Raw genomic sequence first — 25,224 nt, 5'->3', positions numbered from 1 at the left:
ACAGTAATTGATATAATCAATAGTGTTTCTTTTGCAATTAACATCTAATGTTAATATTTACCCGTTAATACGTTTGAAATTTCCTTGAGGCTACTTTTTGGAGCCCTCTAGACACACGCAAACAAAATGTATGGATACATTACTAAGTATAAAAGATAAAGTTATCAGTGGCTTTTTCTTTTAGTGTTAGTGGAACATTATTTCTTAAAGTTCAAGTTTACTGGCAACATGAGAAGGAGAAACGTCTGTTCATTCATCGAAATCTGAGTGAATTTGACCCTCTTTTTTATATATATATAACTTACAATCTCCTTGCTACAAAGTCTGATTAGACTACAAACTGTAGTGGTTAATAAGTACCGGCAGTGGTGTGATATTTGCAGACGCACAGGAAACGTTTCATCACGCCCTGAAACTCCAGCTCCGCTGAAACGGCTGGAAAGGTTTCTTCAGGTTGAAGAACATGAGGGGGGGTTTGAGTCGGGAGGTTTTCTCAGGTATGGCAGCAGCTCTGCTTTCCTCGGTGGGAAATCGACTGTGGTAGACGTCTGGGTACGACTTCTGGAACTGCAAGAGGGAGGAAACGGGGAGTTTCTGGTGAGACTACTGAAGTTAGTCTAGAAGATGTGGAGTTTCAGCAAATCCACATTTGGTCTGTTTAGAACTTATTCAAGTGGAACGTCTGCTCGCGCAAAAAAGCTGCACTGGTCATGGTCCTGTGAGCGTCATGCACTGGCTGCCACTTTTCCGTATGTGGCCGTCTTTTGTTAAGACGCTTTTCATTACTGACGGCACGGACGGTTCCTATGGCAATGCAATGGGATTAAAATATGAATATACCTAAAACAGGAAATGGCAGAAAAGCAGACGGAGTGCCAGAAAAATCGCACAAAGAAAGACGGGCAACACACGCCTGAAACTCCTGAATAGACGTGTTGAGGATAAAAGCACTCTTTTTTTTTTTATGTCTTTGCCCGTGCCCAAGAAGAAGGGAATTCAAGGGAAAGGATAAAATGACTGTACAAGAGACTCAATTTCAAGAGGTACAGGAGGGTCAATTAGACTGGGCTTGGAGCCTCAATTAGTTTTTGCTCCGTCTCTACTCGGAAATATACAACGTAAATACTGACCAAATGTTTTTTTTTCAATATATCAAGCAAAGAGGACGAAGGCTTTCACCGGGACGACGCTGGTAAACCAGATGTTGCTTTATGGTTCAGAGATGTATGTAAACCTTTGCATTGGTAGACAAACACACATCTGTACTCTCCAAGGAAAACAGGGAAGGTTTCAGTGTGGGGAAGATTTATTCAAAATATATTGAAAACAATACCCCGTCTCATTTGATGGACAGGTCTGGTGTAAACTCTCGCCCCACTGTAGGACCTGGGCCTCGCGGCCAATCGTGAAGGATTTCACCGCAAAGTTTTGAATAGAGGCTCACAAACTACTGATTGTTGTGGAAGCGGCCAGCCGCCGTGAGTGTTTTGTTTTACGTTCAAAATGTAATAATATACAAGAGATGGCCCAGCGGAGAACTATGTGAAATACCTTTTCTGAAGCATCATTTGTAAGAAATGTAGCTTAGACGAGCTGTCGGCTTTGAATATATTTCCAGGATTTTTTCAGTTAAATAAAAAATTGAATAAACACATTGTTGGGGAAAAAGATGAATACACCTACTTCAAACATGCAAGTATATGGATACTCTCAAAATGTGCAAAAAATAACCCCAAATGTGTCAATTTAACCAAATTTGAGTCAATATTTACCCCCAAAATAATGTACAAATTATCCAAATGTTCCCCAAAATAACCATAATTGATCTCGTGTTTTTCTCCAAACATTGTCACCCCCAAAATCAAACAATTGTGACTCAAATTTACCATAAAAAAAACCCCCACAACAATCTGATAAACAGTAAAACAAAATAAAACATCCTGCCAGTTGTATCCACGTGTAACGATGTTAAAGTGTATGTCCCTATAATATAATGCGATTTCGTCATTTCCCACGATGTTCTTGTACCTGTTTGAGTCGTTTCCTCTTGTCCTTGGCAGGAAGCTCTTTGTCTGCGATCAGCCCCTCCAGCAGCTGCTGCAGGGGCGTCTGTGTGCCGATCACCTTCTGCTCCTCACACTCCACCCTGCGGATCTGCTTGCAGAAAGCTGGAGAGGCAGTGAAGTCTGTGTCCGTACCCGCGTATTTGATCTGGTGAGAGATGTTCCGCATTAATGAGACATTCATCAAGAATTACGTGTCATTGTTTGTGCTGTGCTTTTTGAGACCCTGTTTACATGTCTTTCTTGTTTTTGCATTTTTGCTTTCAGAAGTGGGAGGCATGACACTCTGGGGGAAAACAATGTTGCATCAGAGTGTTTTCAAAGAGTCGCATCTTCAAATTTTTTTTATTTTCAGCAGCTCGGAGCGCCGTTGTATTTGAAACGGACACCCAAAACGCTATGAACGTTTTTTGTCTTCACTTGAAAACGACATGTAAACGGGACGTGAGCAGCTGGCAGCTTATTCTTTATGAATATCTTTTCAAATGTCTATGATCAAAAGAAGGGAGGTTAAAAGGCCTTCGTAGCATACAATAGTACCCTAATGGAAACTGTATGTGTACATATCAGGCCGGGATCAAACCACTTCAGTTGACGGTAAAAAAAAAGAAATGAACCATTAACTTACACCACTACTAATGTCCACAATATCATTCACACAAGTCCAGCTCCCCATTAAAGCTCAAATCTAACTGATTAATCCTATGGCAGGAATCCATTCAAGCATGTATGAATGCTTCAGATGACCTTCATAAAAACAAATAAAAAAAAACCTATCCCTCAGAATAAAAGCGTTAAATTCAAGAGAACCAGTGTGTGCTATGCAAGCGTATTCATCCCATCAACCAGGAGTTAATTTGTAGTCCAAGCTGACTACTAATAGTCAGTGTTCTACATTTTCTGCTGGCGTCGGCTGAAACCGACGTTCACATGAGTGCATGTGGGGAAAAAAAAATTGCCAAGCAGCCATCGCTCCATGAAGCTGATGTAAAAACTCTCCCACTGCGCCTCTTTCACACAGATTAGCATGACGCCGTGTTTCTTCCACCCCCCCCCCCCCCCCTCCTCTCAAACACCCGAACCTGCAGGATTTCCACCAACACGAAATCATCCAGCAGAGGATGATGTAATTAAAAGTATCAGATGTACACAGACTTGAGTTATGACTGTGACCTTAAAGTGGGAGGAAGTTGGAATGACTGAAATGGTGATGGATATGGAGAGATGCTTCCCCCCACAGTAAATGGAGGGATATCAGACTCTAATGCCGTTGTCGTTATACTGTTCAGCGTTAGAATACTTTCTACATGTCTTATTATAGGGAGAATATATTGCTGTGATTAATTCAGCATATATAATCATGACAGAAATGTGATTTCCTGTTTTTTTTCTCAATAATTGCAGTTTAATTTCCATTGGGAAACGTTATGAACTCATTTTTCTCATGGTTAACCCGGAAATCTCCAGCTGAAAACCTTTGATCCGCACAGTGCCCGTTTAGCGTGTGCAGGCGGCGTGCTGACCTGAGCCCTCTTCAGGTGGGACAGGTGCTCCTCCACCTGGCGGCGCAGCTTGACGGGAACCTGGAAAATGCTGCTGTGGTGCTCCATCATGAAGGTCACCAGTTTGGTGGCGAGCAGCTCGTCCAGGTCCATGTCGTCCGCCGAGCCCAGGACGCACTGAGAGAACGTCTGCACCATCTGGCCACAAGACGGAGGAGTCAAAAGAAAAGTGGATTCTGTGGAAGATTAAACATTCATCTCCAGTTGTTTTTGTTTTTTTTAACCTCCTGCAGCCTTTTCCTTGATACTAGATTATGTAGGGAAGCTGCGTCTCCTCAAATGAGATCAAGTAGTACATTTACATCGTGAAAAGAAAAATGGACTCTGCCACTTTAAAAGATGCTGAACATTCACTTTTAGGTTTGAGATTCGTGAGCAGACTCACTCCCATTGAGCGTGCAGTGGGTTCGAGATCGGGGACGTCAAGCCCATGGGCCAAAATCTCATTCGGCTCATAAAACCACCAAGTAAATTGAACAAACTTCAAAGAAAACATTATCTAACGAACACAACACCACACCGAGACTCGAGCAGTGTAATCAATCATGCAGCCATGATTGAGAAAATGCTAACTGACATTAGCCTCCAAGCCCCCCCCCTTTTTTGGGGACATTTCACTGTATTGCATTACACTGCATCATTAAAATGTATTTTATATTGCGATTGTAGTCATTTTCAGCAGTAATTTGTGTGGCTTTGTGAAAGTATAAATATTTGCATCACGTTTGCTCTGCACCACAACAAAGAAAAAGTTTGAATTTAAAGTTTATCATGGCACTACTTTACCGATCCGGCCCACTAAAGATGAAATTAGGCTGCATGAAGTGAAATGAGGTTGACGCCGGTGTTCCAGTTAAATGGACTGTGTGGCGATTTCCCACTCTCGCTGTAATACATGCATCTGAGGTCAAAATGTTGACTCTGTGCGTCAGCATAAGGATCGGCTGTGGAGCTGTAATAAACCTTGTTACAAATGATGCAACACTCAGAGACTTGGGGGTTCCCTTTAAGGTGCAACAGCTTTCATTGTTCGTCCTTCATTCTGTGACCATGAGGTCCAAGTGCTTACACCATCTGAGCACAGAAGCATTGATTTTTTTTTTATGTCATGATTGCTTGAAATGAACATTTAAATATTAACAGACATCTTTTGCGAAGCCACAGCTGGCCCTGGAGATTTGATCATATGCATTCTAATGCTGCCCATATTAAGTTCTTTGCTGTCTCAAAGCACTGAAAACTGATAGAAACACACAGAAGACAGACACATAGATACACGTTTGAACCACCGGCCTTGAGATAAGTAGATGAGCCTCTTTCGTAAAAGGTTTACTTGCAAGATTTCATGTCACTTCTGAGTGTTTTATATGTCTATTCCACAAGAGTGTGTTTGCAAGCATTAGTTGTATTACAGTGTCTGTTAGGTCATAGGACAAGTATGTAAATTATTTACCATGAGGTATATCTGTCACATGTTCTAATTATCAAACACTGAAGAATAATTAATAAGTAGCAAGATTATAATGTAGTCCCAGTTATCTTGTTTGCAAACAGAGTAACTCAGTCAACAAAGCTCCGATCCTTTCTTTCTTGCATAAGAGAACATCTGACTGGCCATTCAGAATCCGGTAGGGACATCAGGAGACTATTTGGTGCCTGCTAATTCATTGTACCAAGCACTAAATCTTTTACTATCTCTAGTTATGAGGTTCATAAATGCAAAAGTAATCTCGGGCCTCGTTTCAGCATTACATCACGTGTTTGCTGTTGTGCCCTTGTGCTTCGCCATCTGGTTCACTGGTTCACTGGTCCCTGCAAGGGTGAAAGGCAGTGCAAAGCCGTAAAGTGCAGTCAGCAAAACCAGCGGGAGGGTGTATACCAGAGTGCGGGTGGCGATGGCGTCGTTGAGTGGAGGGAGATGGACGTTTTGACAGACGCGCGCCATGAGGCGCAGCAGAAGCTGCAGGCGTCTCCGGTTGGGCGGCGGCAGCAGCAGACAGCTGAGCTGCAGGGCCTCGCTGGCCGCCTCCTGCACCGGCAGCAGACCTGCGGCCACCAAGAACAGCCTCAAAAATCAAGCCAAGCACTCAAGTCTGCACCAGCAGAGAGCGTACGGTGCAGGGGTCTGCAACCTTTATGACCAAAAGAGCCGTTTTCACAATTTTACACCCAATAAAAATTTGTCTAAAGCCACAAAACAGGTTAATGCAAATAAAGTGTCATTCGTGCAATTTAAATGTATGACCTTTTTTAGCTGTTGTGGCCATTTTTAAAGGTTTTTTCCCCTCCTGCTTTTCCCCTCCTGCTTTAGCCATTTTATACATCTTGGCTTCCATACTATTGTGCATCCACTGAGTAAGGCACTCACTGAGAATGTTGACAAAGACTTCGTAGAGATGGAAGGTCAGCAGAGGTTCTTTCAGTCTCTGGAAGTAGTCGGCAACCGTTTTCAGAACATCCCTCTCGAAGCCTGGGTACACGGGCTGTTTGCTGTCGTTCCCGTTTGGCCCTGAGGAGAAATCACAGGACGTTCATTGTTAACCCTCGCAAAGGAATGACAAACATACGAGCATATAAATACACGTAGGCACATGTCCGTCTTCTTTACAACTTAAGGTTGCTCGACCCATCGCTGAAGACGTACAACAAGAGCAAACAGGCTGCAGGACGAGCCACTATCAGGAAATGAGCTGAGAGATCAGTGATGTCACAGTAAAGGCAACCTCGGTGTTTGGAAATTAGCATTAAAAAGACAAACTGTGTCAAATTTGTGACTAAATGCATGCTGAAGGCTGCAGAAACACTGCACACTGACAAGAGACAGGATTTTCCCCAAAAGTAGCCTGAAGAGTTAATAATTTGTTGTTGTTGCAAGAAATTGGCAGGGGAGGACGTGTGCTGGCTTGTCAGTGTATTTGGCACCTTTAAAGCATCTTTATAAAGGAGAGAGTTTAGAATTTTCTTTTAGTCTCATGGAAAATTTCAACAAATTCGGTTTTGCTTTGTTTTTTTTTAGTTTAAAAAATAAAAATAAAAATAAAATGCAAATGTGTGTATATATATATATATCGCCCTCTATTGGCCAGCCACCACTGGTGCCTATACACGTTAACAATATGATATTACGGGTGGCTGTCAACTATAAAACTACCAAGACCCAGGATGTTATTATCCATCGACTCGCGCATGTGCTGAATAAATATTTACATGTTTCAACGGACACAGAGTCAGTGTTTTCAAAAAGTTCCACTTTGGTAGCCATTTTTTGTGTGAAAAGTTGTGTTTTCCAAACACCGTTGTCGTCTAAACTGACGCCCAACAAGCAAAAAAGGTTTTCCACTTTCACGTGAAAACATTGTCGTGTAAACAGGGCCATAGAGTCCAATTCACCTTGTGAACCGTGAGCTCAAATCGTACCGTCGTCTCACTGGTAAACCCTACATTCAGATATTCTTTCACCAATAAAGCACTCTTGAATGAAGCTTCATCAAACTTGAGCAAATATAACATGGTTTCGTGTAATTTTAAGGTCACGGTCTATAAACATGCCGAGCCTGCTCCAAAGCTGATGGTGCTTTTCATTTCATTTTAAATCCCCCGTAAAGACGCATACTCACACTTCGCCAGGCATTTCATCGCTGAGACCACCCAATATGGCATATCCTCTGGAAACGCAAAGGGAAGAAAATGTCATTATATTCTAAGTGATAAAAAAAACAAACAACAGAGAACGATACTGTAATCAGCTGCATCTCACCAGCTTTGTTCTCCAGGACCACGATGCCTGTTTTATTAACACTGTAAATGTTGTGAACGATGTGCTTTCCGTTCACATGCGCCGGGTTCAAAACTCCATCCAGCGTCTGCAGGCCCAGCGCGCTCTGTAACCTGAAGCACCAGGATCACAGCGGAGTGGGGGGGGTGGGTGAAAATAGTGGAAAAACTAACAAAACAAGCCATGAGGAGGTCCGGTGTGTAGGGTGTGGGGACGTACTGTGCGATCGTCATTGAGTTCCAGATGTGGTCGACTTGTTTTGCGGTCACCTCCTTCCTGCGTATCAGTTTGCATTCGTGCAAATCTCCGATCGCCACGCTGTGTCTTTTATTCCACAAATCTGAAGACTGGAAGAAGAAAAAAAAAAAGGGAAGACTTTGGTTTGAAGACATCAGCAAACATTTCTCGAATCCATCTGAACATTTATTTCTCTTGATCTGCAAAGTATTTGTTGTCTGAGACTGATAATGTTTACATTTCTGTATCCAATACAAATACATAGAAAGCTTTTATAGCGTCTCCTCTGTCACACTGGTAGACCCGGTAATGTAGAAGTTACGTAGAAGATATGAATTGAAATTTTTCAATTAAATAAACTGCTGTTCTATTTTTGCCCACTGCTGATTACTTGGATTAGGAGATTCAACACTGAGAGCCAGAGCTGAAGTGAAAACGGCGTGCCGTTGAAGATTTTGTAGCAGGAGGCTGAGATCCCCAATATGTTCACAAAACATATAGGCTGAATAGGTGCATTTTCTGTGCTTCCAGTTCTATTTTCAGGTAAACTATTGAATCCTGGAATCAAAAGATATGTTCTATGAATGAGCTGGGTGCTGATCGGCCGTCGTTTCCATTTCCAGAAACCATTTTCCGGAACGGTTGCATGGGATTTTACACATGGTTCACACATCTGTGAGACAGGAACTGAAGGAAATTACTCAGCCAGAAAGAAGCACCAGAAAGGTTTTTCGATTCCCTGTACGAGTGACCGTACAACTCGAGAATGAAAATCCTCAAAGCGTCCTGTAACACCTCATAAAAAGCCCATTAAAATGAATGCACCCTCTTGTTTATGGAGCCTCTCATAAAACTAAAGTGAACATTAGCACCAGAAAAGCATTAGTTAATTGCAGCGTTACATAAAATTGTCCTTCTCATATATTAAGTTGTAAAGCTTGCGGATGGAGAGTTAGGAAAATGACTGCATTAGGCAGTAATTGAAATTAAGAACCTCCATAAGGTTATTTCTTGCTATTTCTGTCCCCTTAAAACAAAATATTTCAGTGAATAAAAGCCCAGAAGAAGTCTGAACATCCCCAGTTGTTCTCACTGGGGATGCACCGAACCATTTGTCATTTCTGATCCGATCCTGAATTTGAATATCTTCCTATATCGATACTATTGTGACACCAGAGCTGTTTGCTTTAATATTATCATTCTCCTGTTTTCCTTGGCAGGCTGGCATTTTAAAACAATGATGCATGGCGGCAGAGAAGCCGCCTTGCTGTACAATAGGGCTGCCACAAACGATTATTAGAGCGTCGATCCATTCAACATTTTGCAGCCAGCGAGCGAAGCAACTGACTTGTGGAGTCATTCCAGCAACAGTAAAGCACAGATGAAGCTCGTGGATCGTAAATCTCAGCGGGTTGGATCAGAAATGTCTGATCTGTGAATTACGTTGGCATCGGGACCTGACACCGATACTTGATCGGATCAGCCCCATCCCTAGTTCTCACCATGGCCGACTTCAGAGGTGCGAGGTTTTCCTGCTGTGGCAGTTCCTCGTAGTCGTCCCAGCGGATGAGCCTGGGCAGATCGCCGCCGTCTCTCAGCAGAGGCCTTGTTGGAAAGGATTTGAGTGGCGACAGCGTGGGGAACCTGGCGAAGGATCAACGGCAGTGGATCAGCCACGCTTGACGGTCGCGCCGACACGTAACGCAGGACGGCGAAGGTTTTACCTGTACAGGTGGCTGCTGTCCTCAAAGTCCTCGGTGCCGTGGCGCCCCTTCACGTCCTCAACGACGTGCGCCTTGAGGAACTTCCTGAGCAGCTGCAGGGTCTGGTAGCGGGTCACCTCGGGGCCAAAGTTGTAGTTGTGCCTCAGCAGCTCGTGGAGGTAATCCACGGCCTCGGAGCCCGTGAAACTGCAGTCGTAGTAGCGGAAGTGCGCCCAGTGCCTCCTCAGTGGCATGCCCCCTCGAAATAGCTTGATGGTTTCATTCCACTGCGAGGCAGGAAGGGACAGAGTGTTGCGTGAGATTGTCAAACTGAAAATCCCAAAAAATGTCAGCTAAACTCCAAAACCACCTCGGATTGTACATTCGATACAGGTCCAGTCAATGATTTTGCAAGAATTGTATTAATATAGCTCCAGGCACTATAACTATACTATTATTTTTTTTAAGGTACAATATATATTTTAGTGTAATGTGAATCAATTTTAAGTAATTAGTCAAAGGAGACAAAAGATGTCATATCAAACATCTCAACACGGAGTCGGCTAGTTATCTAGCTCTCAACAGCCAGTTTAGTCCTGCAATACAAGTTTCCACCACAAGATGGTGTAATGAGTCACTCAAACAGACTCTTTGTTACTATACGTATAAGTGGCGTATTGTAGCGGTTCCCACGCACCGGTCCGTTGATCATTTGGTAATGGGCCGCAAAGAAAAAGTATAAAGTTTTATTGTGAAAACGTAAATTTACATTTCCGTTATAGGTTTTTTTTTTTTTTTAAACATACACCATGGAACAATTATGTTGCCTAAAACCGGTCTACAGTTCAAAAAGGGTTAGAGAGCATTGCTGTATTGTACATGATGAGCAGCGGGGGGGGAAAAGCCAACAAAACTGAAAGCTAGACCGAAGACTAGCGACAGCAAAAGAGACAACATTAATGAAATGTTCCTTGTTTTGAATAATCCATCTAGGTCCAAGCGGTTAATGATAAATTACCCTTTTCACTGGCAATCTCCTCAAATTCTGAAGATAACATGAAATTACTGCAAACTCATGATTCCCATTAGCCTCCACACCACTTCCACTAATGGCTGTTCTCTCCTTGGGACTTTTTTCTGCCCTCCTGCCCAATCACACAAATGGTATGTGGTAATTTTTTTGGCACCGCCACCTGATTGTGATCATGATTCAGTTTTAAAAAATTGTTATTATTTTTTTTTTAACTCAGCCCTGGTCACACACAAATATCTCAACCCATATTACTTATAATTATTAATCAACATCTGTGGTTTGAGACCGTTATGTGATACCTCACAATAGTTACATAACAACTGGAGAGCTTTGCTAAAGTAGAAAGCAACAGGAGCGGATGAGGCGATAAAATGTGGTTAAGTGAACGTTCATGGCGACTCTGAAAGTTGGTGCTGCAACTACCTGCAGACAGTCGTGAAAGTGGTTATTACAGCCTACAAACTTCTCCTTGTCTGGATTACTTTTCAGTCTGCAACGTGATCTACATGCTCGGTTTTGTCCTGGCCTCGCGGTTTCCAGTCAGTAGAGAACTACAGGAGCGTCCCAGACAGTCATAAACATATCAAATAAAGAAGATCAATGAAGCACTGGAATATTTAGAAAACTACAATTTCCTCCATGGACCCAAAGGGGGGGGGGGGGGGGGGGGGGGGGGGGGGTTGGATTCATTTTTATCTGTAACTTTCTATCTATTGCAGCTCAAGTATTCCCATAAAAACTCATAACATATCTATGAAAATCCCCAAAAGTCTTCTTTTTCTGGAATAGCACGAAGGAGACGCAGCCCTGGACAACATATCCACTACACAGTAAAAAAAAAAAAAAAAAAAGCAGGCTGGGTCCCAGGAGGGTATCTTTTAAAAAGACTTGCCTGTTTAATACCAGGTTTTGGCAACAATTCCTATATCTGACATGTTCATTTTTCATGCACTATCATAGATTGCTGATAACAGCATCTACACACTCACTAATACCCTATTCCCACTGTTCTAATGCCATTCAGGACATTTTTAGCTAGTTTCTTGGAACTATAATGATGAGGAAGCTTTCTGTAATCACCAATCAATATATATGTGTTCAATTTGCTGATAACTGCTTCTCGAGTCATCCTACTGATTGCAAACGGTGTCCAACAAGGCCCAGTAATGGTTCCTATTCTGGTGACATTGCATACAAAAGTTATTTTTCACCCGCTTCCGTTGTAACTGGCTGTGATATTTAAACTTCACATTTTCACATTTCTGGCTGATGTAAATCTCTTGACAGCCCCAGTTTATTAACAGTGTTATTACTGAAGAGATTATTTCTATCATTAATTCCATGGTTGTTCATGGTCCGTGATCGGCCTCAGGTACATGTCTCTTGAGCTTCAAAGAGCTACTTAGAATTTGTAAGGAAAGTACGCGCACGTATCACAATACACAGAACAACGTCTCCTGGCGAGCATGAGCACAACCGTGATAACCAGGAGGATTTGAGGAGGAGCACCTGGAAAACCTTCTGCTGATTGCTCTCAATACTTTAACAAAAAACGGCAACTAGACCCCTGACATCTGGCGGAGTAAATCAGCCTTCCGTTTAGTAGTTTCATTTAATTTCGGACAGATTTACCACCACAGTTACTCATCCAGACACATTTTTCACCTCTGACATTTACTGATACAGGTTTTCTTTCACGGTCATATTTTGGATTGTCTAAATAAATCCGTCTTTCTCTGCAGTGGCCTGCCGATGGAAACGAGCGACGGCTAAACTCTGGTACGAAGCATCTTATCTTCAACATGAATGTTTTTGTACATGGTCCCTGAAAAATAAACCAAATAAATAAATAAATAAACAAACTGTGTGGATTGCCCTTCATTTCCAGGGGCTACAATTCCACAAAACACTATTTGAAACTAGTTAGCAAGGGAAAGCTTATTTATAATTTAATTCCAATTCATTTGTCAGGGTACTTTTAAGCGTCACAGGTTTAGGATAAAAAAAAAGTCTGTACTTCTTCCTTACCCCGGTCGAACATGTAAAGCTAGTGCCAAATATGAAAAACTGAACATGCTATCACTAAATAACGATATTTTTTTTGTGCCTTACTTATTTTGATGTTTTGCTTTTTTTTTATTTGTTTGTTTCTTTTGTTTCCTCCGTTTTTAGATTTGAAATATAAAAATCCATTCATTCAGTCTCAATTCAATGTGAGGACAGGAAGCATTTCTTCGTCATACAAGCAGAGCTGCAAGCTGCAGCCATGAGTGCAAACGCAACGTTAAATGGACGAATAACAAGAATATCTGTTTGTCGAAGATCATAAAAATGTTACATCGCCACACTGCAGTGTTTTAGGATGCTGCAGTGGTTATGGATTATTAAAAATATCCAAATGGGTCAGAGACAAATAAAAAAAAGCAAATAAAAGCGGAGCAACAAATAAAATAGAAACCGTACAAGGCTACTGTATTTCAAGAGTTGTTAAATTTAAGGTTTGTTTCAAAACAATAAAGATTATAAACTGAAGTGAACTTCAAGTTTTAAGTAATTAGATAACTTTTTTTTTTAATTAAAACCACTGTCAAAAAGGAAAGACAACAATATCCTGAGGAAAGAAAGTGAATCATAAGAATTGTGTTCTATCTAGAGGTCTTTTCTATGGGTGGATGGAAAAAGTCTGAAGAAATGTGGTAATTAATTAAAAGGATTTGTGTTTATTGTTGTGTGCAAAAAAGCAATAAAGTTGACCTTTAAAATATATAGCTGTGTGTCATCCTTTTTGACCAACAAGACTCTGAATGGAAGATTTGAGCTTATTGAACAGTTTCGTTTCAGACACATGAATAAAAGTCATTACGACTGAGTCTCTTTTCATAGTAAATGTGCGAGGACAGATGTATTATGAATCTGCACTGATGTACATTTGTATTCTAATGGAATGACCTGCGGCATTCACCAGTTTCTGCAGCGTTTTCAATTATACTATAATGAGATCCTCTTAAGCCTTTACAATTTTGTGAAATATCACAATTTGCAAAGTGTTTATGTATTGGTGAATCTAAACTAATCCACGTTTATAAAAAGTGTTTTTTTTTTCTGAGTTACAATGTTATTTGTATTAATAGGCTGTAGCTGTATCCTCCAGCTCTTACTTTTGTACTATTCCCAACTGTTTAGAGATTAGATGTTGCTTTAATCATCTAATATCATTAATGAAATAGGAATATGTTTAACCTTCGAGACATATTGGCTAAGCTCCATTGTGAATAAAACATGTTCGTTAAATATAAAGCTGCATGGGCCTTCACAGAGATCTATCCTGGCCTCTAGGACATACTGGAGTTTGCAATATTGTTGTATTAAAGAATATCCCGAAACCAACACAAGAACAATACCAAAGCATGTCAAGACAAAGACTTTAACCTCGACAAGACCAAACCAGATCGAGACCAGGACTGGAGGATCCCAAGACCAAGATTTTAAAGGGCTGAGAATAAGCTCAGACACACATGTTGAAAATGTGGAGTTGATGCTAGCACTGGTAACACTAAATCATTAAAATGCAGCGTTTTAGTAGGAGTAGACATGATAAAAACTGAGAGCTGAGCTGATGAGAGCAGTGATGGAACACTTTATACAACCCTATTAACAAAGTGCCCTCAGCATCAAGGACACGCAGAGGAGGTGCATTAATAAAGACATGCATGCTGAATCCTGCAAAATCCAATAGATTTAGAATACACACTTGATTAAATGTAAACTTTCTCTTACCACTAAAACTAGATGGGTATTTATGATATTTTTTACGTGGTTTATAGGTCCTTTGACTCTATGCTATGGTTGTTTTTGCACGAACTACTCAGCATGTGCTATTCTAAATTGCCCCGAGGAACTGATAAATAATAGATAATAAATATAGTATCTTGAATCTTGAAACATTAAATTGCCCAAAGATTGAAATGTATGTGGTTCATGCACTAAGATAGGTTGGTTTATATATCACACATATCCATGTTTGGGGGGGAATTCTGAGACATAGAGAATATTTATTGAATTAAAACTCAACAGGTTGAATCACAGTACACGCAGAAAGAAGAAGAGCTGGAATCTACAGTAGATCCCAGTGTGTGGAGGTATCAAGCGTATACATATTTAGCAGTAAACACACGGGACCTAAAGTAGTTATATAACCTCAATAGCTGGAAATAAAGTGATGAATTATTCCACGATATGGCACACTAATCCCCAGACATGATTATAACCTAATAACGACGCTCCGAGTTGCGTCAATACGTCGCTGTTACTCACCAGTTTCGTGGCCCTGTACGGACCAGGCCCGATAACTTTGCCCTCCATTCTGTTACAGGTATCCCGCTTCACTTCAACATGGAGAGACGTAGCTTAATAAAAAAAAAAAAAAAAGCTAAATAAAAAGAGTTTGAGGAGAAAAACACTGCGAGTCCTGGCACATTAACGTTCGTGCCAACTTTGAATATTCTGCGTCACACCGTCTCCGCTTCCTGATTGGACGGCGCGGCGAGCACGTGATGAGAATGCGTCATCACGTTGTGTGCTCAGGGGCGGATCTTGAGAGATTTTCGGAAGCGGGCATAGAGGGGCACCAAAGGTTGAACATTAAGGGAGGATGGTAGATTATTCTTTATTTCGACTTATTTGTGTGGAGATAAATAATATGTGTGGCTTCTTGATTATTCATAGTCAACAGTGGATTAAGCTTCAAGTCAAAATTGGAGCTTGTTATAAGGCTGCATTCTATTGTTGTGTGCTTTAGATTTTCAACTTCTATATTTAATTCATTTAGCATTTTTTTTCTACATCTATGTTCCTTATTCATTTCTTTTTTCTTTTTTTTTTTGGGTGGTTGGGGGGGGGGGGGGGGGGGGGTGGTAGATTTCAACTAAGGCTGCACAGTGGTGCATTGTTTAGCTCTCTTGCCTCACTGTGAGAAGGTCCAGGTTCAAATACTGGACGGATACTTTCTGTGTGGAGTTTGCATGTTCTCCCCGTGCATGAATGGATTACCTCCAGGTACTCTGGGTTCCTCCCACAGGAGAGAACATGTATCCCGCATCCCAACAGCATCTCTCACAAACCTGCAGGTCAGATAAATTACCCTAAGCGAAACCCTTTATAACTTAGAAAAATTGTAATTTGTCACACAGTGTAGCACTTCCATCCATCCATCCATCCATCCATCCAACCATTTTCTAGGCCACTCAATCCTATTTTCATTGTTTAGGAAATAATGGGCCAATTTCCCGTAAAGAAACATGTGCCGAATATAGAGTCACGGTTCAAACGTGACTCTATATTCTATAAACGTGTTACACTCAAAGTGAAAATCTTAATCTGGTCTGACAGTTCCTCTCAAATGATTTTCCCATAAGTTTAATTTCCTCCTTATAATAAAATAAAAGAGTGACATTGATACATGAAGACCGACATCAAATATGAGAACAAATGAGTAATGAGATTACAGCAAGGCAGGTGCCTTCTCTGTTTCAGCAGCTTCAAACACACAGAAAAGACACTGTCCCCGCCGATACCAACGCTCATTATACTATTAAGTATTCCTAATAATAGATTTATGTAAGAGAGAGAAATATATGTATATATGTATATATTGAGAGATATGCACAGATACATCAAAAAACAACTCAGATTTGTTTGAAATTAAGTAGTGTATTACACACAGGGATTAAAAAGCAAAAGAAACATTTCATGCACACACAAACCCCTTCATACACTTTGATGAAAAATACTTTCAAGGTTAGTTTGAAAATGCAACAGAGACAGGAAGTAAATAAAAGATTTCAATACTACAAGTGAACTGTGACCTTTGTGATGTAAGAACTTGATTACGCTGCATGTAGAAATCAAAGATTATGTACTTTGGATTCTTAATCATACACTGCTGTTGCTTGGAAATAAATAAAAAAAACTGTCAACATTTTACAAAATTGTCAAATTGTAAGACATGCTTTAAATCAATTAGATTTTCAGTTTTCATGCAATATGTGTGTAAACAGACACCGATGTAAGTCGCTGAGAGAGGATCACGCTTTTGAAGAACAGTGAAAAGACGAAGTGGTGCAGTGGGTGAAATTCTTCCTAATTCTATGTTACATTTGTCAGGACAGAAGGCAGAAAGGTAATTACAGCAGATAGAGAAACGGAAACTAATAGCAGAGATGACCTTCTTTGAGTCTGCTAGTAATAAATGAAGCAGAAGCTGCAGAGGAGATTTGAACTGAAATAAGATAGGAAACATCTGCAGGGTAGTAAGTTTACAGTTTCTGGCTCAGTAGAACCAGACAAGGAAAACACTCCATATCATAGTTTCAGTGCATTCAGCCGATTGTCAGGTCATATACTTAGTTTTCACGCAATCAATAAGAACATTAATAATAACAGAGGAGGAGATTGAGGCTGAAAGCTGGGAGAAAATAGTCTTAACATTTTACACTTATTGAATCTAAATCTAAGAAACTGAAACTCCCATGTCATTTTGTCTCTGCGTGAAATGAAGTCTGAGCTGCGTTTCCAAACCTGAAGCAATAAAAAGCTTTTTCAAAAATCCATTAGGGTGACGGATGTGCCACGACAAGCTTGATACCCCCTTAACATTTTTTACTGCACAGTTCCGAAAGATCTCGTAACATCAATTGACGTCTGCATTGCGACGAAGAGGTGATTTGGCTTGATTGAACAGGAAATAAATTGAGTTTTCATCTCTGTTCTTCTCTGTCAGCCGAGGTGCCGAAGCAAAGGCTGGCGCCCAATCGGCAAAGATGAAGCAGTTTAAAAACCCTCACCTCAGGCTGACTGATGAACTCCCAACTGAAAAATGTCCTTTATTGAAATCCCCAGAAACGCTTTTGAAGACTTTAACAGTGGTAACTAAATTTACATTCGATCCCAAAGATGGAACGCAGACACTCATTAGCAAAATACTGCCTATTCTCAATGAAATATCCCGTAAAATAGTACAACAATACACTGATTTACACTCGCAATGAAATGCTGCATGTTTGAAGTGGATACATGGCTGATCATGAATTCCCACTTATTAGAAATGACATTGACAAAGACAAAAGAATAATATATTTAGATGTTGGTGTATATGATTTTTTTTTTCTCTTTACATGTTGGATTATTTTGTAATAAAGAAATTGACAGCATATGTGGCAGTTTCCAACCCCGTTTACGCGACAACACTTCATTAAAAGGTTCATATTAACATTCAGAAAGCCCATGCTCAAAAGCTTCTTAGCATTTTTCAGATATGTGGAATATAACTGCACATGCAATATGAATAAAAATTAAATGCAGTATTTGGTCATCCTTTTATTACTGTATCAAATTGAATCCCATCAAAATGAGACTCATTCAATTGGTGAACAGGCTTTGAGGTTCAGTTGAACTGTGAAAAGTCTTTGTGGTCGTTCACTTGATATTCAGATTTTACTGGTGCCTGATTATGGCGATATTAAGGCTTACTGAAATTCAAAATCCTCCCAAGAGTGTCTGGGGATGTTCATTTTGGCTCCACAAACTTTGCTGCTGCCACTAAATCTGGAGACTTTTTCAGGTGGGGATAGTCAAGACGGACTGAATTGGAAAAGAGGTCGAGGCAATAAGAAGACCGGAGAAAGCGAGGCAGCAATCAGGGAGCCCACTGAAGAGAGGCAGCCCATTATATCGGTGTCTCAGAGGAAAAGAAGTAACTGTGTGCCCGAGGAGGATCAGACATCACCAGTGATCAGTGACTCACCAGCACCGTGTGATTTAGGCAGCAGTGGGCCACGGCTTGTGATGCATGCAACCCCAGCTGTTGTGCTACGTCTTAAAAACACTAACATCTGGCAAATGACAGTAAAATTAAGTCTCATTTGGCCGCTTTCAACTGATTGATATCAGAGAGTCGACTCTTCTTGTTATGTCACATCTGTTGAGGTTTTTTTGGGGGGTTTTCTTTTACTTCAGTCTCGTTTTGTCTTTGGTGTTTTAAGTTCAAATACAGAGTTTTGAACAGTGACGTGCTCATCTTGTCTTCTATACTTCTACTACTACTACTACTTCTACTATACTTCTATACCTTTTGTTCTTGAAAACTTTTTCCAACTTAACCCAGAAAAAAAAATGGCGTGAATTGTTCGTTTACCCAGAAGAAAGGTGAAAGATCAGCGCTCATCTTGACTCCATGTCACTCAGGACTTCAGATCAAGCAGAAGTTAAAGGATTCCTGAACAAACAAGAAGGGCCTATATCCGTAATATCAGCCAATAGTACCAAAGTTAACATGCTGATCCTGGTTCCTTTCACTTGGATTTGGTCCTTTTCTGCATAAAAACTGCTGCTATGGGAATCCAGATGATGGCAGTTTACAGCAAAACATCTCGCACCACTTATGTATACAGAGAAAAAAAACTACTCTGACCAATCAGACGACAGCTGAAAGGAAAAACACCCTCTGAAGAACCTCCTGCAGAACCAAACTCTGGTACCAATTTACACGGAAACGTGTTTTTCTTGTTTACGCAACATTTTGAAAACGATATCTGCTTACATGGCAGAAATGCTGAATCAGTTTTTCCGAGCAACATGCGGAAACGGACAACTTTTCTGTTTTCACCTGAAAACTGCTTTTTGTAAATGGGTGGTGGTGGTGGTTGTTTTGCCAGATTGGTTGGTTTAGAGGACAGGCAGAGAGCTGCAGACCTGCTTAACCACTCAACCATCCGCTACACATTTGTCAGAAATCAACTACTCGTGTTTGCGGAAAAAATGTTCATCTTCATATTTCATGTGTTTTGTAGTCAAGTTACATGGGGATAGAAGGGTAATGATTCACAAAGCAAGTATCACTGTGTTTTACAATTAAGTCATTAAATCTGTGATGAGGAGCGTCAGAAATGTTCAAACTTGGTTTTATTGGTTAAAAAAAATTTGCATCTCTTGAAAATCTGAAAGCTCCATGTGAAATGTTTTGTTTTTTTATCAAAGTGTCTGCCAGTGAAGCAACAAGTTGTTGTTTGGTGATCTCGGCATAGTAATTATTGTAGAGTCTCATTTCTACACATTCGCTCTGGTTTTATGACGTCTGCTCCCCGTGGACACACAACCGTGCCGCAGTCATTTCATTTCATTATTATGACTCTAATGAATTTGCAATAAACTGGAAAAGGACTGAAACTATCCCCTAACTCCTGCTTTAACAACTGCTACCAATGGATGTTTGGCTTGGCTTAATTACAGGATTCAGTTGTGAAAAGAGATTCATTTTCACTTTCTGTCTGTCATTATTTTACTTTGATTCAATATGAAAAAAAAAACTCTTTTAAAAATGGAGTGAAGCGTGTATTCTTTTTTCCCATTTTGTTCATTTTGATCCAAAGGTTTAGGTGTTATATCTTTTTTCTAATAACCTTTAATGTTACATTGAAACCGAGATATATTATATATTACAGGAAAAAAAAGAGGACAGCTTCATAAAAGGTAAATTATCTTATATTTTAGAGATAAAGCTCTGTTTATTGGAATTCCTTTGCAGAAATGGGAGATTCTGGAGATTCTCCATTGAATGGCTGGAAGCACTCTCTCTATAAAAGAGCAGATACTGCAGCGAAAAAATGAGATGGCTGTATCAGGTAATATTAAAGGAGCATGAGATAAAGCCAGTAAATGAAATGTGACTACGCTGTCAGGAGCAGAGACCAAGGGTAATGATCAGAGCCAGGGTGAGAGTGTCACTACATAATCTGCTTCATATGAGCTTTTGGTACAATTGGCAGATGGGCTTGTTTTGTGGTGGAATATAAAAGGTAATTATTGGAGGCAGCAGATTACTGCCACCATGGCGGCCCTCCTGTTGCAGATCTTCACTCGGAAATTGGTCACATGAAGTCTGAAACGTGGTTTAATGCCTGTAAATCAATCAGACAGGTCGAAGAGGATCAATAAAAGCTGAGTTAAGTTGTTGTGCTGTGAATAAATATGAGGCAGCCCCTTGAAATAGAGGTGTCTCATTTTAATTTATAGCAAGTGGGACGCTGCTGTGGAATGACAGCATAATAACCATGTATACCGATGACTGCAAACTTTCCCATTGTTTTAAGACGTTCCCGGACAGGGAATGTCACACTTTCCTGAATACTTAACAAAAAAAGAGGAAGCTTTCATTGGCCCAATGGATTCTTCTTCTCACATGTTTTTCCCACAAGTCGAATTAAGCTCCTATTTACACATTGTTTCAAGTGGAAACATATCATTTCAGAAAACTTTTGCACTTACACATTTTGAAATCGATGTCCATTTGCACAGAAAAGGCATAAACATTTTTATAGTACCAGAAGAGGGTGCTCTTGGTTGTTTTTGTAATGAAATCACACAATATTGGGATGCTATTCTGATCCACTATGAACTGGGAATCATGACCCTCAGGAGGCCACCATTGGGCAACATGGGCAGATTTGTTTCTTCGATGTGCATTATCAGCCTTTCTGCCTTCGAGACAGACTCGGGACTATTTACTACGATGATGCTGTGCAGAAATATGCAGAAAAACATGCAGCAGAAATTCAGAAAAGTTGCATTTTCCCTCGTTTACACAGAAACGAAGCGTTTTCAAAAAGTTCCACCTTGAGAGCCATTTCTAAAGAGTTGTGTTCAGTGGTTCTGAGCACCGTTGTCGTGTAAACAGCACTGAGAACACAACGAAAGTTGTCCTTTTTCTCTTGAAAACAGGGCCTTCGCCTTCTGGTGGGCTGGCTTTGACCCATGGGCTGCATGCTTAACCCCCGATTTATGAATGCATTGCTATAAACCAACACTACTTTCAGTATCACCGCCCCCAAAAACCCTCTATATCTGGATAATTTCACAAACTGCACTTTTTAATGACCATCACTGTAGCATTGTGTGCAATACACATAATTCACGTATTCATTCTGCAGAATAATAATAATAACATAAGCACTGGTATATTTGCAGTCACTCGCAACAATATCATGCAAGAATGTAGAATATTGTCACAGTTATTGTCTTGTTATATCATTGTAACTGCTGCTATTGTCTCTAATGGAATTGAATGCAGATTGGGCCATTGTGGGAAAAATAAAATGTTACGTTACGTTAATTACGTTCCGCTACGTTAGGTTCCGTTCCATTCCGTTCCATTCCGTTCCGTTCCGTTGTCTTGTCTTTACTTTTTTGTTTTTTCCAGTGCTTTTTGTAAAGACAAGAAATAGCCTATTATTTCTAACTATATAACAATATACCCAGGGAAACTATAATGTTTCCCTGGGCCTAAATAGGCTACAGGGAAGCCATCATATCTATTTTAGCTATTACAGCTATAGTAGCTATTATAGAAAGAAAGATAAAGCAGGCTGCTGTTCTGAGGAAAAATGCTTCATCCTCCAACCATCACAATTTTGATTTCTCAGTTGTTCAGCACATAATAAAAAAGAACAGCTACAATACACTGATCTCAATCCACAATGTTTATAATGGCAACAGAGGATTATTCTTCAAATTCCATTGCTGATTCAAATAGATAACAGGCCTTCACTTAAATTGCACCTTTTTCTCAGGGATGCTTCATTCACTGCAGACATAGGTAAGACGTAAAAGACAAGCAATTTCTCGGTAATGATTTCTGTTTGTTCCCTAAAATACATCTAAGAAATGTAAATTTGAATATAATCATTACTTCCATTTCTGTTGCATTTACCATGTATAATGTTGAGCTGCAGCAGAACTTCAGAAATGGAAAAAAACAACCACAGCAAACTCAGGTTTATTGAGTGATTTGTTTGAATTTGATTTACTTTTATAAAGGCAGTTAAAAGGTAGCAGTCTGAGATATGAGACTGTATAATTATACTGTTTGCTTTGTAAATGGTACTCAATGGTAGTGCATTATAAACACGTGTCTTTATTCAGTAAAAAAAAACAAACACTAGAATTAGTGGATAATCATCAATGTGGGTTCAGGACTTAATTATCAGAATCTGTAATTATAAGTGTTGCAGAAAATATAGCAACAGCTGTAGATAAGAAACGTCATCTTTTAGGTGTGTTTATTGGCATATTTGATGAGAAATATAATTTTCTATCCATACAGAAAATGCACATTTTGCATGTCTTGGAACCATAACGCTTCCAGTATTGTGTAAGTATCTGGACACTAAGCTCAATGGCTGCTGCTGGCTCTCACTTTGTATTTGTCATATATATGTTTATGCCAACCTGACCTGAGTTGTAGCTCATTCAAATGTCTAATATAAATAAGCACCAGGATGAATGGTGTCGCCACAACTGAATCAATCACCGCTGAAGTTCCCCATAGTGTTTGTGTTTGTGGCCCATTTGTGCCACACAGTCAGCCGTACACATCGTTCCAGAGCTCCTCTCTGGCTGTGTTGAGAAGAAAAAAATGACGGTGTATCTTAAATGTAGACATTATTTCTGAGAAAAGCTTTGAATAATTTGGATTTAAGGCACGCTTTCATTATACAGGATTCAAATACCATTCATCGAGGTGAAACTCCTGGACTGAATTCACCCCTGACAGATTGCCCAATAACATGTTTCTACAGGAACGAACTGACAAGGGTTACATTCACATCATCATGAAGCTGGAACGATCCCCAAACTGCCACCCCCCCCCCCCCCCCCCCCCTCCCACAAACATTGAAATTCCTGTAAAAATGTACTGCCTGAAGCCATTTTCTTTTTCTTTTTGCATTTGAATCAACACACTGCTATTTGTGCAACACCGTACGCTGTGTCACCTTCTTTTACCCTCAGACTTCGTCACTTTCCAGCAGATGTGAGGAGGAAAGAGATCAGGCAGAAACAGTGGGACGCTTGTGTAGCACAGCGTGCACTTTTCTGTCGTTCTGCCCCCGGGGGGGGGGACATGCGCCTCGTGTCGTAGATTCGTAATGAAAAAAGAGGAAGTTGTTCTTTCCGTCAAGCCACCTGCCTGTCTGGGCACCTCGAGCTGTAAACCCTGTTATCACTGCACTGACAGCTGGTAATTTGAAGCTCCTCAGTTCAGACATTTTTATATAGAGATCACATGTAGAGATTTGAGCAAAACCAACCCCACCCACAATAGTCATAATGTAATGGCTTCAAACATGTACCAGGGCTATATCTATAATAAGCCAAAATACAATAGATACGTGTGGAAAGGCAAATTTAGTGAAGCAACAAACAAAATAAACAGATATACAGAAACATGGCATCATTAATTCAATAATACTCAACGTTACATCATAAGAAAACACCAATCCTCACAGAATTTCACAAAATGTTAATTACTCTAAAACAGACTAAATGGACCACAATGGAGCGCATTTCTGACTTTTCTGTTGTTGGAGTAGTGATCTTTAGTGTCAAAGATTTGTAATGTGAAATTAGACATTTACTATGAATTTATCTGAAAACCTTGACAACTCGACAGTTTATTTAGATTTCCGCAACATATATCAGCCTAACCGTTTAATTGTTGAGTTGAACAACAAATAAGGTAAACTGCAGACACTGCATGTGTAGTGCAATTCAGAAAATATTGTGCTAAAATACTGTAAAGAAACAACACTTCCAGGTTTTGAAGAGTGAAGTTCAACCTACCTTCGAGAACCAGAGGAGGGTCAATATCAATTCTACTTGATTGGACACAAACCTCATGTGGTACGTCAATGGAAGAGGTATACCCACCAAGCCTTTGCCTGTTCATGTCCTCAAATGTCTGTTTATATAATAAAGCATCAAAATGTTAAATGGCTAAAAAGAACTATGAACATGAAATAATTACTAAATATTAATGTACAAAAAGAAAAATGGTGAACACTGTTTGAATTAATGAACCAATTAATGAAAAAAAGAAAATGCCTCAAATAGTTAAAACAGCTTAAACCACTCTAAAACAAGTGAAAAGATGAAAACAGTTAAAAGTAATAACAGTTCAAATAGCTTGAATGGTTCAATTACATTTTTTTTTAAATGCAGAAAAGGGTTTGAAATGTGAAAAAAGCTACAAAACAGCAAAAAATGGAATTGAATGTTCACCATTCTAAATTGTTGTTGCATGACAAAAAACTTCCAATGTCACTTCAATAAGTTCCAGGAATCCAAACATCAACCATGACTCACTGCAACCGACACCGGGCATTCACCACAGACCCTTCCACATAGACTATGAATGGAAAACAGTAAAATGATGGATCCTGTGGACATGTGATTTTGACACGCCGACGCATCCATTGACTAAGAAGGATTTTGGTTTCAGCTTCGTTAATAAGCAATACTTTGTCTTAAAAACACCGGCATGTTGGATATCGGCATATGTACAGTATCGGTGTCATTTAATGTTTTGTTTAATTTTATTGCTTTAACAAACCCTAAGTTCTTTACGAGAGAAAACTTTGACTCCATTTAGTTTTGCTCTCAATGTTCAGTGTTTAAGTCACTGACTTCCGAGAAAAAAAGAAACTGACAGAGCGATGGTGTCAAACTTTTGCTTTCCGTTCACAGCAGGATGTCCTTGATCTCAAGTGTCGATTTCGCACAGAGGCTAATGGGGAACAAAAACAACTCTCATAGGCACTTTACTTCAGCAGCTTTTTCACTCACAAATCCTTCACTCTATTGTGACGGCGTAACAATTAAGGTGACCTCGTACAGTCTCGTCCAAATATGCGTTGAAATACAGATAAAGCGTGTGTCTGTGAGCCTTTGTGTTCGGTGTCGCAGTGAACGTTTATTCACTCACAGTTCAGAGCTCAAAAACAAATTATCCATCAACCAGTCA

General features: G+C 40.0%; 1 protein-coding gene across 1 annotated transcript; it reads right to left on the bottom strand.

The window, feature by feature from the left end:
- Positions 1-402: 402 nt before the first annotated feature.
- LOC308134083 (DEP domain-containing protein 1B-like) lies at positions 403-14,736 on the bottom strand (the record flags this gene model as incomplete). The annotated part of the gene is made up of 11 exons (XM_080501701.1): positions 14,688-14,736; positions 9,362-9,627; positions 9,140-9,281; positions 7,620-7,747; positions 7,383-7,513; positions 7,243-7,290; positions 5,994-6,134; positions 5,505-5,671; positions 3,587-3,763; positions 2,029-2,211; positions 403-567 (listed from the first exon to the last, which is right to left on the bottom strand). Exons 1-11 carry the CDS (start codon positions 14,733-14,735, stop codon positions 403-405), a joined length of 1,596 nt encoding a protein of 531 aa, XP_080357827.1. The 5' UTR covers position 14,736.
- Between the last annotated feature and the right edge of the window lie 10,488 nt (positions 14,737-25,224).

Source organism: Blennius ocellaris (genome assembly GCF_963422515.1).
Source record: "Blennius ocellaris genome assembly, chromosome: 8".
NCBI lineage: Eukaryota > Metazoa > Chordata > Actinopteri > Blenniiformes > Blenniidae > Blennius > Blennius ocellaris.
Note: the sequence above shows the minus strand (reverse complement) of the source record. Positions and strands in the feature narration are given on the sequence as shown.